General features: G+C 40.1%; 1 protein-coding gene across 1 annotated transcript in view; it reads left to right on the forward strand.

Annotated features, from left to right (window-relative positions):
- The first annotated feature begins 1,900 nt into the window (after positions 1-1,900).
- Positions 1,901-19,370, forward strand: part of LOC136002330 (solute carrier organic anion transporter family member 4C1-like) — a 36,023-nt gene continuing 18,553 nt past the window's right edge. The window contains exons 1-4 of the mRNA XM_065657256.1: positions 1,901-2,108; positions 7,184-7,447; positions 15,914-16,108; positions 18,584-18,680. Of these exons, the coding sequence (XP_065513328.1) occupies positions 1,901-2,108; positions 7,184-7,447; positions 15,914-16,108; positions 18,584-18,680 (764 nt within the window). The remainder of the gene's footprint in view (positions 2,109-7,183; positions 7,448-15,913; positions 16,109-18,583; positions 18,681-19,370) is intronic.

Here is a 19,370-nt window from a genome sequence, read left to right on the forward strand (position 1 = left end):
AATGACATGTCCTACTTCATTTTAAGGAGGGAGAAGAAAAAATATTAATAAAATGCAAACACAGGAATAGAAGACTTCCGTGAAACAAGTTAGTGTGTCAGCTGGTTTAGGCACATGCTTAGACCTCTCAAAAGGCTGTTAAATGGTTTGTATCTTGATAGCCAGTTGAGGAAACCCATTTCAGACTACAGCCTGAAATGATAAGCTAATTTCAGGGTTTGGGGTCTCTCAATGACCAGCAGATGAAGGTTTCACCAGGGAGCAGCTGTCTGAGCTCCTGTGGGCTCAGGGAGGTAATGGCTGGCTGTGGGGCTGAGGCAGGTGGCCAGGGTGGAGGGTGGGGAAGGCCCAACTGCCAGGGAAGCCCATGGCCCTCCAGCCACCACCCATCACCCACTGCCCCTGCAAGCTGGAGCAACAGCAGCAGCAGCTGATTTCTCATTTGCAGCTTACCTATGCAAATATAATTTGACACGACTCTAACCTACTGGTTTTCTTTTTGCAAAAGGTCATCTCCATGTAGTTTTTGTGCTGCTAAGGAATACTTGAAAATGTGTGGTTCTCTGTGAAGAGCTGTGACACCAGGGAGAGGATGCAATGTTGGGAATGCAGCAGGGTGCCTTGGCTTTGACTATGAAACCAAATCCACTGCTGATGTCTCCACTTTCAGTCTTATTGCACTTGCCTATAAAGCATTTTGGAGTCTTGAAAGGGGAAGGACTCTTCAGGACAAATCTGCAGTGCCTAGAGATTAACACCAGTGGTTATGGTTAATTGATCCCTGGACTCCTTCCCAGTGTTCTTCTGTAGCTGAGTGAAATAATTCTCTCTATACGCAAACAAACTGGGTACTTCCTTGTACACTTGGCTGACATGGCTGACGTCTGCAACTGAATTAACTTGTTCAATGACTGGAAGCTCCTGCAGGTGGAAACTTCCTGTGCTACAGTTGGGGAATAAAATTTCCAAAGGCTGACATTTACAAATGTTCAGGGTTTTTTTTCTGTTAGAGATGGGTTTCCACATCCAAGCAGGTCATGTGCCAACTCACTTGCCTAAAAGAGGAAAGTACCGTATCTGTAAAAGCTTCACTTTCACCTTTTCCAACACTTACAAGGAACATTTTGAATTTTCTAGTTTTCCAGAAGACACATTGATGAGGACTGTTTTCAGGTGGGTTTTTTTGTTGTTGTTGTTTTTGCAGGTTTTGTTTTTGGTTTTTTTTCAGAGCAAATATTTCTAGTTAAAATCGATGTGCCGTATTTGCTGCCCCATTTGTGCCCCTCGCATCCGCTGACCTCCACCGCCTCACCTGCCCACACCTGCCGTGCGTGGTTCTGCCCGGCGGGCGGTGTGCGCCACGCCACACTTTCACCAGCCGCTAACGGGAAGTTTTAAGGCAGAACTCGTTCTGGACGCACGAACTTTAAACAAAACACGACGCAGCCCTCACCCCACCCCAGCCTGATCCGCCTGACGTTAATGTTAATCGCTGCTATTAACATGACGTGGCTCCCGGTGTGGGGGAATCTTCCTTCAGGGAGAGCGCGGCGCTCACGCGGCACACGTGCCGGCGGCCGTTTTTCCCGAGCGGCCGAGGGGCAGGTGCGCGGCGCGAGCGGCGGGACAGTGGCAACGGCCACTGCAGCCCCCGACCGGCCCGGGCTCGGAGGCGACACCACCAACGGGGCTTTCCCACCGGACGCCGGCAACCGCGGGACACGGCCCGCATCGGCCAAGGCGGGGCGGGGCCAGGCCGGGCCGAGCCGCCTTCCTCGGCGGGAGGGGAAAAGTGTCGCCACCTGCCGCTGTTAGGGCCCGCCCGTCCTCTTGGTATTTACGGGGGCGTTGCGGCTGGGTGTCGCTTGCAGCCGGTGCTGGGCAGTGGCCTCCTAGTTCTATGAAGGGTGACGGTGTTGAGAACCCGGTGTTTGAGCCACCCAGCCCCGACATCGGCCGCCAGCGCCAGGCGAGCCTCCCCGGGGCAGATGCCGGTGTCGCTGAGGAGGGGCCCTGCGGGTGGGGCCGGTGCACCCCTAAGGCTCTGCAACTCTGCAACAACCCTGAGGGCTACTTGGCTGCCTACAGCTTTCTGGCTATCTTCCAAGGTAACTTGTCCTCACCACCTTGTCTAGAGCTGCGGACCTGCTGCCCTCCCCTCAACCTTCCCTGTGGGACCTGGCCCATGAAGGCTTTCTGCTGCCCTGGGCATCATCCCCATCTTGGAACTCTGGCAGAAATCAGCTGGTTGCCTGGGCTGTGGATGACAGGGGAAGAGTGGTGCTGATTTGGGTGGTGGCTAAGGTGAGGCAGAGTTCCTCCAGCTGCCCAAGTCTTGTGCTGTTGCTGAAAAGTGACAGTAGTGGCTTTACTAGGGGAAGAAAGTGCCCTGGTGCTCTGAATGGGGAAGTTGGTCATGCAGTATTACTCTCTGTACTTAACTCTGTTCTTTCTTGTCTTGTTTTCCAGCCTGCCTTTTTTTACCATTGCTGAGTTAGTGGTCTCATCAGCTCTGCGCTTCGTTCCTTTGTTTGTACTGCGTTGCCGTTCCTCACAGGGAAATAGTGTTCCCTATGTGCCTAACAGGTTGAGACATACAAACCAGGGCATAAAACATATGATATAAACTGACAGACAAAACTGTAGTGTCCTGACACATATGTACTTTGTTACCTGCCTGACAATAAAAAAGGTGCCTTGGCATAGTTGTATGGGACTTCGAGTAACTGAGATGGCTTTAAAAAACAAATCTGGTTTTGTTCAGTGGATCTCCGTGCAGCCATCTTTCTAACACTTAACTAATGGCTTAACTTAACTTTGAGGGAACCTGAAGTTTATTAATTTCTGTTTTTCACCTTTACATATCCTTGTCCCTATTTTTGGTTTTCTGTAAGAAGATTTATTAGTTTATTGGCAAGCCTTAGGCTTAGAAAGTAGTAATAACGGCTGAGGGGAAGCATTAGTGTAACAAATGTACAGAATTTAGGTTTGTAAAGCTTAGATAGTTGTCCATCGAACTGAGCTATTGGATTAATGTTCAGAACCCTTTGACTTTATTGGGCTAGCTAGAAGAGAAAACTGTGTTTCCTGAAAAATTATGAGGCTTTAAAGCTCATCCTTGTTGCTCATAAAGAATGAGGCTGCTGTACAGGGGTGGTCGAAGAAGAGATTCAGTGCTAGAAGAGCAGGCAGCCTGTGACGAAGTCATGTGGGATATGGATGGCTGTGTTCCTGCCTGGAACCAAACTGAGGTAACTGGCATGGTCTGAGGAGAGCTGAGTAGGAGGTTCTGCTTAAAACCTAGGAGGATCTGACTGTGCTACAGTTGGTAGGGCCAGGAGGTGATTTCTGTTAAAATTGTCGTGCTGTTACCTGAAATTTATATTCTCTAACATAGTATAAATAAAGGGAGGGGTGGAAGAATTTCTTACATAGCAGATTTCAATGGCAGCTGAGTAGTAGAAGGCTAGAAGGTCATGCATGTATATCTTTGTAGCTTAAGAATGCAGATAGGCAACCAAAAATGCCCTGAACGTGACACTGAAAAGTTTCAGATTATATTACACTAGACAAAACATCTTGAACATTTCTAGCACTTCTACATTTGCTATAGCAATAGTTCTTAAAATCCAGTTTGCCGTGCCTATCTAATTGTCTGCTCAGATGAATAATGAATTCAGTATCATTTAAATTTCAATCTTTTATTAGTAGTGTGGATAGGTTCCCAGTCGTAAAAACATCTTGTATCGTAAGAATCTGTGTCCCCTTAGGATGCTGTGGGTGTTTGGTTATGCCACTTATCCGGTCTTGGTACTGTTATCTAACTGTGGATGTCTGCTGGACATCAGAGAGGTACCTTTCTAATCTAGTTCAGATTTAGGGCCTTAATGTAAGGAAACTTCTGATGCTTATTTTGAAAGCCCTAGGCATAGCTATTGTATACCTTGTGGCATTCTTAATGGTGTGTTATCTGGATTTTCTGAATAAGTACCTTTCCTTTGGCTAGGTCATGGAAATCAGGCACTGAAAACTGAAGTTGCAACTCTTTTTGAGAAGCAGAAAAAACAAGAATAATTTTCAGACAAGAAATTCAGTGCTGCATGTAAAACTTTGCGAAACATTCAGCTCTTGCAGCTTCAGAGTTTAGATAAAAGCACACAAAGCACAACTGGGATTTTGAAGTTCCGTGAGCTACTACTGTGCTCTAGCTGTGGGTCCAGTAATTTAATTTACCTTCTAAATTACAGGAACTGTCACTGAGGAAGATAAAATATGTCTATAAAACTTCCTAATGTACATCTAGGAAAGTTTTTTTTTTTTTTCCCAATGTGCTGAAGAGCAATGAAGTAATCCTTAATAGACTTTTGATATATATAAGTTCTTATACTAGACTTTTTACACAATGAGTGAACATCATAAGTAGTTATCTGCAGTGACCTGTTACATGTGTATATGTGTCTAACTGAAGGCAGGTATTTATTATGTTGTTTTCTAGCTGCCCTAGAAAACAGGTTATTGTTATCACTAGCACTTGATTTGCTGTATTTCAGCTTGTCAGAAGATTCCAGGTGAAAATTAACTCTTCATTTATGTCTCTTTCTTTTTCAAGTTCGTGTGAAACCTGTATTTCCAGAATAGAAAAACTGCTTTGTGTAGAACATGGCTACATGAGTAATACTTGCTTTCTGTATAGCATTTAGAGTTGCATAAATGTGTGATTGCATCTTGTAATACAGTAACCGGATATGCTGCAGTTCGTAGCTGTACTAGCAAATAAGGTAGAAGTCATGTCACTATTTTGAGTACAAGAAGGATGGTTTATTCCTCATGTCAGTAATAATTTCATTAAACAAAACAACATAACCACTCTTTGAGACTGGTCCAGTCTAATCTGTCCGAAAACTTTGGACAGCACTAATATTTCATTAGATTTTTTTTTTACTGGAAGGACTTCTAACTTTTTTTCTTTTTTGTAAGTGGGTGTCTGCAAACCACTGCTCTAAAGCCACCATACTTAAAACAACTGTCGAGCACATTTTTTGTTAAATGGATGAAGAAAAAATACTATTGTTTTTAATTAGAGCAAATGTATTTGGTTTATGATTAATCTGGATCTCGTGGGTCAGTACACATTCTACCTACAGTTCCAACAGATGGGGCAGCACAATGAGGTTTTGGATGGAATAGATAAAAAATAAATTCTATAGTAGTGTTTAAGTGTTGATGTCCTTGTAGGATTTGTGTTTCAGATCAAGTTAGTATCATCCAGATTCCATCTTTCCTGAAGAGACTTTAGTGATTAATCAGTAGAAGATGGGTTTGGAGAAGGTATGCTGCCATTCATCTTATCTACATTTTCACATATGAAATCTAATTATCCAATAAAAATAACCACAAGGTTTTATGGCTTTTAGAATATCATTAAAGATGGCAACTTAAACTACTGGTAAAAGGCAATGTCTTCCAGTTCTGTAATCAACTAGCAATGTAGCACACCTACTTCATGTGAATGTTTTAGAGCCTTAGTAAATGTTTGAAGTGCTGGCAAATGGGAAAAAACTTGTTTGTTCGTTCCTTCATACTAGTATTGTTCTTTGGTCAATGCTCCTTAAGAAGGAAAAAAAGAAAAAGCTGCTAAAGGTATAAATAATGGCAGCAGAGGAACACCTGTATACTTTTGCTAATCCTATGTGAGTTTAAATGTGGTGGTCAGACTGAAATTGCCATCCTTCTTAAAGAGGCTGTAGTAGGTTATTGGAAAATAAAGGTTGTGCCAAGTGCTATCTCCTTATAGAAAGCTGAATTGTTTAGCTATGGTGGGGATTGCAATTATAAGAACATACCTGGTTGATCACAGATCTGAGGATTTTTTTAATATGTAGAACACTGTAGGCAGATCTATTGAAGTTCAGCCTGTGTAGTTGCCCTTCTGGATGGTGCAATGCTTGTTGAAAACTGATTTAAATCCATTGCTGTCCCTGGTCATCTGTAATGGTGTTTCGTGCTTTTTTTTTAAGAATGACAGTAGAGAATCATGTCTGGGTTTTAGAAAGAAGAGTAGCTGTAGGGCCTGTGTGATAAGAGATGCTCATCAGTCATCTGTGAGGTTACAGAACTCTTAATTTTATTTGCAACTGTGCCTCCAAGACTTCCTAACTTTTTTCCAGGGGATATATTTTATTACAGGCACAGTTTAATTAGACTACCATGAAGTTATCTGGCACTATAATGAAGTATAACTATTCATCTCACTTGTATGAGAATCCTGTTTTGGAACTACTAAAAGTAAACTCCTGTAAGTTTAACTACTGGTTGTTTCACATACAAACAGAATATGAGGCAGAATATGATTCAGGTTAATATCTAAAACCAATACTCTTGTGAAAATGGACAGTGTGTATAAGTGTGCTCTGGCAATTGCAACTCAGTTGCTTCTGCTTTTGGATCAGGTTTTTGGAGTTCACCTCTGCCTAAGTAGGGCAGCTTGTGCAAGGCCTTTTCTCCAGGTTGTTTGATACTTGTGCTTCAGTGAACTCCAAGATTCAGAGACCCAACTTTTTTCTCAGTTAATCTCCTCAGTTTCTCTGAAACAGTTGCAAAGTATTTTCAGATAGCTTCACACTTTTTTATATTATAGGAGAAAGATATCTGTTCAAAAGCCTACTCGTATCTTCCCTTTGTGATGGCAGGGAGGAAGTGATGTTTGTTTGACAATCATTATTTGAAAGCTATGTCTTGATTTGCTTCAGTTGTAGCTTGTATTCTTACACAAGTCGTGACCTTGACTAATTTCCTTTTAATTTATACAGTGTCTTATGACACTGTTAGGTGTTCTGTTTGAAATCTGTCTGTGCTTCAAACTGAATCTGGAACCTTCATACGTGAACAGAGTTTGAGGCATGGTATTCTGCTGGCTTACTACTTGAGTTTTGAATCTTTAATGCCCACAGGAGAGAACAAAATTGAATAGGTCCTATGCAGTTTGACTGGCTTAAGTTGGCACTGTATCAATCCATTGTATACCTGGATTTTAAAGCTAACAACTACCTTAACACGTTGCTTTGTAAATCTATTCAGTTTAACCCTTCCATCACACAATGGTAAGTTTACCCTTGCAACTCTATCAAATTAAAGTATCTTTGACTAATTTTCTTTTTCTTTTTTTTTTTTCTTTTTTTTGTAGGTATTGTGGTAAATGGCCTGATTAACATTAGTATTTCAACAATTGAGAAGCGTTATGAGTTGAACAGTTCCCTCACTGGCTTAATCTCTGCAAGCTATGACATTGCTTTTTGTATATTGTCATTGTTTGTATCTTTCTTTGGAGAAAGAGGGCATAAACCACGATGGCTTGCTTTCTCAGCATTTATGCTGGGGTTGGGCTCACTTATATTTTCGTTACCACACTTCAGTAGTGGAAAATACCGCTATGGAGCTAAAGTTGAAGGTAAGCTTATCCTTATGTTTTTGAAATGATTAAAACAAAACAAAACCAAGCCTCTCAGTTGTGATTTGGTGCAACTCTTAATTTTGTACAACATAGTTAATCTCTAAGTCCTAAAAATAGGGTATTATTTCTAACACAGAAAATAAAATGATTCTGTGAAATCTGTAAGTTCAAGAGCTGTGTCTGTGCACAGTGAACTTCCTTTTTCAGAAGAGATCTGAATGTCAATATCAGTTTTTTTACTTGTAAGCAACATTAGAATAAAATGCTCTTTTGACTTGCATTGATGAATGCAATTAAAACTCACTTTGAGTGAAAAATGGTCTAGCATTTCTTTGTGAATAGGAAAGCAAGTTAAGTCAATGATGTAGAACAAATGGTTAAAGAAAAGCTGTTAGACCTAACGTCTTCGTGTTGAAAGGTGACTAATAGTTCAAAATCCAAAAAACTGCAACATATAAAGGCATCTTGAGTAATTTATTAACAGATTTCACTAAGTTCTTCTAAAATGTTGATTAAAACGTGTGGGTTTCTTTGAAATAAAGAACAAATAAGCAGTACTAAACTATACTGAACAAAGCAGTGCTGACATTGTGGGAGTAGCCAGATCTTGAATCTTGCATATCTTTTCCTCATAAAACAAGACTGTAAGTGCAGTGAGCTTAATGCCATCTATTTGCATCTCAACTTGGTGGCACAGCTGTAGCTAATAAAGAAACATCCAGATATGTTTAAAGCAGGATGGCGTAATATTTTAGGTTGTCTTAATTGTTATTGGAGTGTTTAATCAGATTTATGCCTTCAATGACTAAGCATATTAAAGTGCTCACCAAAATAAAATCAGTAGTTACTAAGCAATCTGAAGGAAGGTTCTCAGTCTTCCAGTTGTTGATCCTCAAATTAGTTTAAGTGCTAATCACATCACACACTTCCATGAACTGTCCAGATATCAAACTATTGTTCCATATCTAATGAATGAGGATCTGAGGCAGAACTTTATTGAACCTTTAACTGAACAAGGCCATGAGAAAAAACTCTTAAGTGTTTGTAGGCTATGAGCAAATGATTATCAGGCTGGTGCAAAAGTAATTTCAGTTTTGGACCATGAATTTTAAATAATTTTAACTAGGCTCAAACACATCTTCGTTAGTCAAAATACCATTACAATCAACACATTTTTGCCAACGAGAAGTAAGTTTGTTTATTCCTGTAGTGTAAAAATCTGTGCTTTTGGATTTGACTAACTCTTGGAAAACATTTTCTGCATCCTGCTGGTTGTGGAAGCGTTTTCCCTGCAAAAAGTTGTTGAGATGCTTGAAGAAGTGGTAATCAGTTGGCAAGAGGTCAGGTGAATATGGCAGATGAGGCAAAGTTTTGTAGCCCAATTCATTACACTTTTGAAGTGTTTGTTGTGAGACGTGGTCAGGTGTTTTCATGGAGAAGAATCGGGCCCTTTCTGTTGGCCAGTGCCAGCTGTGAGTGTTGCATTTTTTTGGTGCATCTCCTTGATTTGCTGAGCATCCTTTTCAGATGGAATGATTTTGCTGGGATTCAGAAAGCTGTAGTGGACCAGACAGGCAACGGACGACCAAACAGTGACCATGACTTTTTTTGATGCAAGTTGGGCTTTGGGAAGTGCTTGGTGGTTCTTCTTGGCCCAACCACTGAACTGGTTTTTGCTGGTTGTTCTATAAAATCCACTTTTCATCACATGTCACAATCTGATTGAAAAATGGTTTGTTGCGTAGGAGGAGAGAAGACTACACTTCAAAACAATGATTTTTTTTTTTTTTTTATTTCCAGTCAGCTCATGATGTACCTGCTTATCGAGCTTTTTCACCTTTCCAATTTGCTTCAAATGCTTGAGTTCAAATGTTGAGTTCTTCAGCAACTTCTTATGTAGTTGTAAGAGGATCAGCTTTGATTGCTCTCAGTTTGTTATCATTTTCTGATGGTTGGTCTGATGGTTGCTTTTCATCTTCAAGGCTCTTGTCTCCTTCATGAAACTTCTTGAACCACCACTGCACTGTACGTTTGTTAGCAGTTCCTGGGCCAAATGCATTGTTGTTGATGTTGTGAGTTGTCTCTGCTACTTAACGACCCATATGATGTATAACATAACCACATTCATTTAAGAATGAATTCCAATATCAAATGGCAAATTTCAACATGCAAAAACTGCAATTACTTTTGCACCAACCTAATACTTGTTGCTCCTTAGTAGAGGGGCAACAGCTTGCCTGCTCCTGTCTCTATTACAGCCCTATTTCTCTATATTTTTAGTTTCAGGATTACTTTCTGCTTTACTAGTATGGAAGGGAAGCTGACTTTAATACAAAAAGTTTCAATTTGCCAATGTGATTGTAATATGGTTTGTGATGTTTGTGTGTGTGGTGGGGTTTTTTTGTTTGTTTTAATTGAAACACGATACTGGCAGGGTGGGAGTGGAAAGGGAGACAGCCAACTATTGCAACTGATCTCTTCCTCCTACTACCAATTTTGGTTGAAATCTCAAAGAATCTGTTACTGTTTCATCAAACATCTGCCACTTCATCCACAATTAAAGATGCTGTAGGTGTTGATGGCTTGTTTAGGATCATGTTTGACATGGATTTTTGAAATCTAAAAGCTGTAGGGAAAATTTTAAGTGGAATATGTGCTTTCATCTCCATGGCACTGTAAGCTGATGGATTTCATACTGTTTGACTGCTGTAATGCAGGTACATGTGTTGCAACTGTGGTAAGCAGATTTAAGGACTTAAGCTGACTTAACCAAAACACTATCAAAGACTGCAGAGTACGGGGAATGTTTGTACCATGATAGACTCAATGTAAACCTGTAGGTGCTGTGTAATGGCATCCTTTAACAGTTATATAAACCACAGTATGATTTTATAGGATGTCTGGTTCAGCTAGTTCTGGTGTTGATGAAGCATCTTAACTACACAATTAGTTGTAGATTTTAATAACACCACACCCCAAAAACCTTCCTTGTTGCTTGTTTGTTCGGACAACTGGTTTATAGAGATTTTAATGGATTTGGAGTAAGCTCTTATTTGATGCTTTGTATTAAAATCTACCACCTAATTCATTTTTGATCAGTTCCTAGTTGGTTACTTGATTATTTATGTTCATCTTTTATATGTAAGTATGTGAGTTTCACCTGCAGGACAGCTTCAACGTATAGTTCAATGCCATGTTTAATATGGCTCCCAGGTTAAGTAAAAGATCTAGTCTGGAATACAAAATACATCTAGCCTCTGGTATAAGGCTTACAGACTTCCTGGAACGTACTGTTTTACCTTGAGATATTGATTTACTTTTATTCTGACTAGATACATACCCTACTGTACAAAACTATTCCATTGGAAATATTTATCATAACGGTACTCTTTAGAAATAGTCTAATCCATTTCATACTGAATGACTAGCTAATTAATGGTCTACCTGTTTCCAAAAATGTCCATCTCCAGAAAGGCACCAGACTCAAATTTGTAACGTAAATGTAACCAGCTATTTGTTCTGATAACTTTTTTAGGTTAGGCAGGGGTCTTGAGTCTCAGCTGGCTCCGACATTTGTAGTGAGGATCTCCATCTAGTGGTTTCTCATGATGAAACTATCCTGTGTTTGATTATCCGTAGACAGTACAGAGGACTGTAAAAACTGCAGATGCTATAAGCAATATACTTTTAACCTTTTGTCTGAAATCTTATTGAAACATGTTTAAATTTGTAAAATATGTCAGCCACAGCGAATGTGAAATGTAGATCTTCACTTGATACCAGTAAGATAACTTTATTGTGAAGACAGACAAGCATTGAAACAGATTACCCAGAAAGATTCTGCAGTCTGTATCTCAGGGTTGTTTCAAGATGCTGCTGAGTAAAGTCCTGAGCAACTTGGTCTGCATTTGGTTTTGGCACTGTTTGGATTAGGAGATTGGACTATGCAACTCTGCCTGTACCAACCTGAAATATTCTGTGAGTCTCTTTTAGTAACAGGATGTGAATGATGTCTTTGGTAAAAAGAATTATCTTTGTTAATAACAAGTCTGTAGTTAGTGGGGTTCCTCAGGGGTCAGTATTAGGTCCAGTCCTGTTCAACCTGTTCATCAATGACCTGGATGAAGAAACTGAGTGAACCGTCAGCAAGTCTGCTGTTGAGACCAAACTGAGAGGACAGGCTGACACACCAGAAGGCTGTGCTGCAATTCAGTGAGACCTGGACAGGCTGGAGGACTGGGCGGAGAAGAACCTAATGAAGTTCAACAAAGACAAGTGCAGGGCCCTGCGGCTGGGGAGGAATAAGCCCAAGCACCAATACAGGTTAGGGTTGGACCTGCTGGAAAGCAGCATTGCAGAGGAGGACTTGGGAGTTCTGGTTGACAACAGGTTGACCATGAGTTAGCAATGTGCCCTTGTGGCCAGAAGACCAATGATATCCTGGGATGCATTAGAAAAAGTGAGACCAGCAGGTTAAGGGAGGTTATCCTGCTCCTCTACTCTGCCCTGGTGAGGCCACATCTGGAATACCGTGTCCAGTTCTGGGCTCCCCAGTTAAAGAAGGACAAGGAACTACTGGAGAGAGTCCAGCGGTGGGCTACCAAAATGATTAGGGATCTGGACCATCTTTCACATGAGGAGAGACTGAGAGAGCTGGGTCTGTTCAGCCTGGAGAAGAGAAGGTTGAGAGGGGATGATATCAATGCTTATAAGTATCTCAAAGGTAAATGTCAAGAGGATGCGACCAGATTCTTTTAAGTGGTATCTAATGATAGGATGAGGAGCATTGGGCAGAGACTGAAACATAGAAGATTCCATCTGAATATGAGGAGAAACTTCTTTATTTTGAGGGTGACAGAGCACTGGAACAGACTACCCAGAGACGTTGTGGAGTCACCTTCTTTGGAGACATTCAAAACCCACCTGGATGCATTCCTGTGCAATTTATTCTAGGTGACTCTGCTTTGACAGGTGGGGTCCCTTCCAACCCCAACCATTCTGTGATTCTGTGGGAGGTTCAGGTTGGACATTAGGAAAAGGTTCTTGACCCAGAGGGTGGTGGAGCACTGGAACGGGCTCCCCAGGGAGGCAGTCATGGCCCCAGGCCTGGCAGCCTTCAAGAAACAATTGGGCAATGCCCTCAGACACATGGTGTGAATTTTGGGCTTATCATATGCAGGGACAGGAGTTGGACTTAGTGATCCTTGTGGGTCCCTTCCAACTCAGGACATTCTATGATTCCAAGTCTTAGCCATTGGAGTTGAAATGTGTGTGGTGTGATTTGAGAACAGGGAGAATGACTTGAACACCTTTTTTCAGTTCTCTGTTCTACTGGAATCTCAGATGGTGGATCAGTCATTTAGTGTTTGAGAGTTAGTGAATTTTCTCAGAAGGACATGAATTGGTCTTCTTTCCCAGAACTTGCTAAGGACAACTGAAGGCTGAAGAAAACTGTAGCATTTGGTCACTAATGGTGGCAGAATATGTGTGATATGTGTAAGTTGACTGTTTTGTCTTGTACCATCAGTGTGTCTCTGCTTTCCTGTTGGTTTTGCTTTCTGAAGGACTATCTGATTAGTCAAATAATGGATAGTGCTGCCATTCTCTATACTGCTTGGTCTACTTCTCTATACCACTTAGGTGTTCTGTAATACTGTAACATCCACCTCCAGAAGCTAAGAACTTAGTCCTCATTCAACATGTTTGTTGAAGCTTTGATTGACTTTCCCATTTGAGACTTAAAAGGGAGGCAAATTTTTAAGTTTGAAAAGAAATGGAAACCAAGCTGTTCTTTATTTATCACTCCTCACAACTCTCTTTAAACTATTCCCCGTCCTGCAAAAGGCAAAAAACCCACACACTCCTGGCTGCAGTTTAAGATGCAGGTAAAACTAATATTGACCTGTCTTCTAATTAATGTAATTGCTAAAGGAACTCACAGTTGGTTCTGCCTTCTTGGCTAGTATGTTGCATTAGGTGTTAGGGAATATTTTGGCTTTTATAACTTGGATTCAGGTAGATGTGTTAAATTAAGGCATGCAAGAACGTTTATAATTACTAATTCTGTTGGATGGTATTGCCTTTAATGCAGTTCTGCTCTTTAAAATGCAGGTCTAATCCACTGACTTCTAAAAAGGGAAACAAGTTTAATGAGAAAAGGTAGTTAAAAATGGTCAGTGGCCCATCTTAAACTTCTTCCAGAGCTTGGTTTATCTCAGGTTAGGCTTTCCTGATCATGTAGAAGTCAATGCCTGCTCTGTCCAGCATTCTTGTGACAGCAGTGAACAGGCCTATGGATCTAATGCAGGTTAGATTCAACCTGAGTCACTCTGCCAATCTGCTTAAGCCTTGGGCTGGTACAGGAAGGGGATGACATCAGTGGCTGAGGTAAACTGTTTGATGGCAATTTTGACTTATGCTGGTTTAAACTAATCTCATAGTTTTGTGGTAAATCGTCTTTGGTTTTAAAATGTTTCTTGGAAACATGAAATATAGTCCACAACTCCATTAAGCAAGTGCCTGTGTACTTGGCACAAAAAAAAGGGGCAGGAGGGTGGGGGTGGTCTGATAGCTGGTGTAAATAAAAGGATTATAATTGTATTAAAAAGCATATTGATTGATTATCTTAATTTTGTATCTGGACTGGACTATGTGGTTCTGAAAACAAACTAATGTCATAAGCTTCTCCCATATCAATGTCAGGATAAATTTCCCAGGGCATATAAATTGAAGAGCTAGAAAGCTGAAGGAGAGAGGGTATAATCAATTAGTTACACAATGACACAGGCTTTTAGATTGACATGAACTGAGATATTGATAGTGGGGTGGGGATGTGGATTCATGAAGAGCCACTATCTGATAAATGGTGGCTTAGACTTGCCCAAGGCTAACATGTAACTGCAGGTATATTCTATATATGTGCTGTACACGAATATGTGTATTTCAATAAGATATTGTAGGACATGGTGTCCTTCTATAGTCAGTTTTAGATGCCTGTAAATAGTACAAAGTTAACCTGATTTGATACCTAATTTCCTGCAGAAAAGAGGAATATTGCTCAAGAAAGCAGGTAGACAATAAATGGAAAATACACTTTAAAAGCTTTAGTTTTCAGAGTAGTGATAATAAAATGTTCCCTATGTGGCTGCAGCATAGCATTAAAATGATTGTTCCTAAGTGAAAAGGAAGGAAAAATGTAATAACGACTCCTCTTGAAGTGAGGTTTTTCCCATCCCTCTATGTTGGCCACTTTCTGTGTAACTGCACTGAATCCCCTCTTGTGTGCTACATGACCCCCACCACCATGGTGCTGTTCCTTTTGGAGGAAGGCATGATAAAGCTCATGGATGCATTTATAACATCAGTGTAGACAGCTATCTTTATCTGCTGTGTGGCAAACACTTCCTTGTGTTTTATGCCCTCTAAGTCCAAAGTGTGAACAAGCATGCCATTTGTTTGCTTAAGTAAAAAGTGTTCTCAAATGTAAAGGGACCTCACCTGATCTGAAGGGTACTTTCATATGTTGGGTCAGTATAGCTTGCTTCCACCAACATAATGGGTCTGTCCTCTTCCTTAGGGTTGTATATTCTTCTGTGGAAAAACCTGGAAAGAACCATGCTTCTCTTTTTGATCTTGTCACTGAAAGTTGCAATGATAGCAAGAGGAAGGACTAGAGAAAACATACGCCCTGTCTGCACTTCTTCTTTTCCCTCCTCAGTGCCAAATGTTACAGGAGTACATACAACCTTAGGCTGTCCTGCTTCCTTCTGTGTCTGTGTGGACAAGTACAGAGGCTTTACATTTACTTCACATTCTGGAGATAGGGTGATGTATGTTCTTGTGTTCTATGAGAGATAGTGGTGTGGTTTTGTATGGTGGTGGTGATTTGTTTTGTTTTGTTAGGGAAACACTTCTCAAAACAGTGTATAAAAAGGGAGGATTATCTTTGCTTGCAACTCTGACAATTGCACTTTCCTCACTAGCAGTCCAGCTTCCCTCAGGTCATTCAATCTGCTCTGTTACTTAAGAATGGAAATTGTTGTTAGTGCTTCTCAGGATCATTATAAAGTACAAGAACAAAATCAAGTTATCTGTTACCTAGGAGTGCTTACTAACCTGTGGAATGACCATTTGACAGGTTTTTTTGCATACACCTGGTCAGTAATGCTTTCAACAAGCCAAAACATGTTGTTAATGCTATTTCTTTTACTGTCCTTCCTGGCAAGGAAACAAAAACCTAGCCATGATACTTTTTTTTTGGGGGGGGGGGTGGGGAGGCAGGGGGGTATGATATCACAGAAGGTTAGGGCACTGTCGTATAGGATATATTAGTAGGGCTGAAAATGAGAGCCTGACACTAACAACACTTCATATATAGTTTAGCTTTCAGTACAGGTTTTCTTCAGTTGGACTGTGATGAGATAGGTGTCATAATTTTAAAGTCTTACTGTCTTTGTCTTTCAGACACGTGCCAAATTCCAGGAACAAGCTCTGCTAACTTCACTTGCAGTGCCAGCATGAAGTCTTCACTTTCCAACTATCTGTATGTCTTTATCCTGGCGCAGCTCCTGCTGGGGGTTGGAGGAACTCCACTATATACTTTGGGGACTGCTTTTATTGATGATAGTGTTCCAAAGCACAAGTCTTCCTTTTATATAGGTAACTTTTAAAACTGTTTGTAACACATTGTCTGGGTAGACCATAGACTGTGATGTCTTTCGAATGCTTTTATGAATTCCTCTAATTAAATTAATCTTGTCATTGAACATTGTCATTTATGTGCATAAAGTGTTTCTATATCAGTTACTCTGCAAGTTAGGTATCAGTCTGCTGTAAATATAAAGTCTTTTCAATAGTTATTTTGCAGAGCATGTTAAGGCTACTTTGTGCACGTCTGCAGGTTTTTTTTCCTGTCAGTAACTGAAAGTGATTAAGTGGTTTATGTACCCTGCCTGCTAAGAACAGAATAAGTTGTAATAAAAATTTATTTTTTACTACCACAGATGTTGAAAACTACTGTATATCAGGTCAATAGCCAGACCTTACTGTATCCTTTACCAGTTCTATTTATTTACCTTCCAACAGTATGCTGTCCCCTCAGTTCAGGGGTAGTCCTGTCCATCATGCGATCAATGCAGTTCTCTAGCCACTTACAAATTTGGAACTTCAGGAGGAAGTACTGGAAGTATCTTTCCTTAACTGAAAGTCAAGGGATTACTTACAGACATGAAGGATGTGTTTGTCTTACTGTGGGGATTTTTGGAAGCTGAGGAATACTAATGGGATAGCAATGGTTTTTAATATTTCCAGTCAACATTCTCCGGGTTATGTGCATTTTTGCTACCAAGTTCATTGCAGTCCAGGTGTGTTTTCTATGGGTATGAAGATATTTGCTATTTTCCCCAGTTCAGTTGCAAACTGAAGGTATGTTAGCTATACTGGTAACTCGCAGGAGGAATCCAAAGCATCTTGTATTCCTGGACTGTTTTCCAGGCTACATCAGTATTATAGGGGACAAAACTGAAATAATAATCTATTTGCATACAATTCTTGCTTAATTATTCCAGGCAAACCACTTCATTTTATGCCAACAAATAGAATAGTTGTGTATGTTAAATCTTAAATATCAAAGACAGCTTTTATTTTTGCTGTTTCTTTATTTTGAGAGAGAAGATTACTACACTTGTTTATGAGGCCAGTGAAATAAATAGAGAAGAATTAAGGCTGTTTGCATGATTAGAGGATCAAGAAATGGCCTGAAAACTCAGGAGAATTGTGTTAGTGTTCGTACTTAAAACAGAACAGAGCAATACAATAAACTAATGCTTGTGTAATCTTTGGACAACTGCGGAGTTCAGAAGAACAGTGTATTCTGCCTAATACAACAAAACTGGAAGACAAGTTAGTGGACAAATAGCTACATTAAACCTTAATTATTTTTCTTGCTTTTATGGAGTGGATTTAGGATTTAAAATATATTGCATTGCTTTGCCTGATGCAAGAAGGCTTGTGCAAGGCAGCAAAAAAACCCTGGAAGTTTCTGCTAGTGTCTGTAAATAGATGCTAGCATCTTAGGCTATATGCTTGCAACTCATAAATTGGTATTTTCTTTCTCTTTGGAAACTGCATGCATTTTAATGAGGACTGGTCTCCTCTTACTGAACTGAGCCATCTACATCTCAAGCCAATGAAAAGCAATTTTAAATGGCAGTTTAGACTGGTCTCTAGGAGGAAATAGGCACCTTCTAAACTAGTTTTGAAGTTCTGTAGGATGAACGTGGACTTAGAAAGGTCTTATTACCATGTCATTATTTCTGAAATACAAGAAAGCCTGGGATATGTCAACTCAATATTTATTTTAACTCACTGATATTTCAGTGTTCCCTTCTGTATCCCTTCCCCCTCTTGCACCTCTCCCCTCCCCCACATCATTCTTTCTTGCTGTCTAAAGAAAGTGAAATAATGCAAAATACTCAGGATCCAGGTGTTTTGCAAACAAATGAGAAATCCAGATTCTTCAGCCTGGGGAAGTGTATCTTCAGTAAGGGCCAATTATTTAGACAGATCTAGTTACTATTAGTTGCAGAGGCAGTGCTCCTGCCAGCAGTGGTAAAGTGCCACAGAAATCTGGCTGGTATGGTAGGGAGACTATTGTGACATTGAGAAGATCTCATCCTAAGGCCAAGAGAAGTGGATAGACCTAAGAGTGCTCTTTAGTAGGATATCGTTCCACTTTAGCTTCTTGTCTTGGCACATCTAAAACCCAGCTTAAAATTTAAAAAAAAAAAAAAAAAAAAAAAGATTGTGGGCATGTACTATTAACAACTGATGCTTGTAACAACCTCACTTCAGAAACTTTCACAAACTAGCTTATGCTTGTAGGCACAAGATCTGCAAAAAGCAATCTAATAATGCCTAAAGATGCTGTCAGTGAAGTGTCTTTTGCTAAACCTCTGAGTAGAAACTTTTAATGAGAGCTGCAAATTTTCTTGTCGAGGAACACATTTTTATCTTTACATGCTATAGTCAAAAGTAATGACAGTGAAAGAACAGGATGAATTACAGAAACCATTTGGTCTGAAGTTGATTTAAGAAAGCCTTACATATATGGTGAATTTGTATTTTCTCTTCTAGGAATTGGCTATGCCATGTCGCTGCTGGGTCCTGCTATTGGCTATGTCTTAGGAGGGCAGCTACTTACTATTTATATTGATATCCAGATCCCAGAAAGGCAAGATACAGCTTAGTCTTTTGCTTTCTATTTTCTTTTCCTAATATTTCATATTAAAATATTCAGCTTTTCTCCATGTGAGGAGGATAAATAGTTTTTGTTTGGAAAATACCGCATTTTCAAGAGCTTCTATAACTTGCTAACTAGTTGCATTCACAAGGGCTTCTAGCAAGTGAGTTACTTCCTGCAGTGAATAGTCAGCCCATTGTGTGTGAAAGTTTCTCTGTAGTGCAAATACTTAGTTCTAGTACTTTGAAATTTAGCTACGTTAAAGCTCATTAACAAAAAATGATGTCTTTGATTAGTTACTCATTTAAGGTTAGATTGCAACAATTGATTTCTTGTGCAAAATGTTTCCCTGGACTGGGATATGAGGGGTAGGATATTGCTACTTACCTCCTGGAGAAGAGCTTGCTAGAAAATGTACCAGTTGAGTGATAGTCCAGTATTGAAAAGATGGTGTTATAAGTTGTACTACTGTCCAAACCAACAGCTTCATTTACATTTTTATTTCTTATGTTTTGGGGGTATCAGATCAACGCAATGGCATTCTGAACTTCTGTATTGGCTTTCACATAACTCATTTACTATGAAGATTCTTTCTAAAAACAGCTTTTCCAGTATTTTAGCAATGCTACAAGATCTTGAAATCAGGGCCAAATACTTGCCTTTAATAAGAATGAATTTATC

Source organism: Caloenas nicobarica, chromosome Z (assembly GCF_036013445.1).
Source record: "Caloenas nicobarica isolate bCalNic1 chromosome Z, bCalNic1.hap1, whole genome shotgun sequence".
Lineage (NCBI taxonomy): Eukaryota > Metazoa > Chordata > Aves > Columbiformes > Columbidae > Caloenas > Caloenas nicobarica.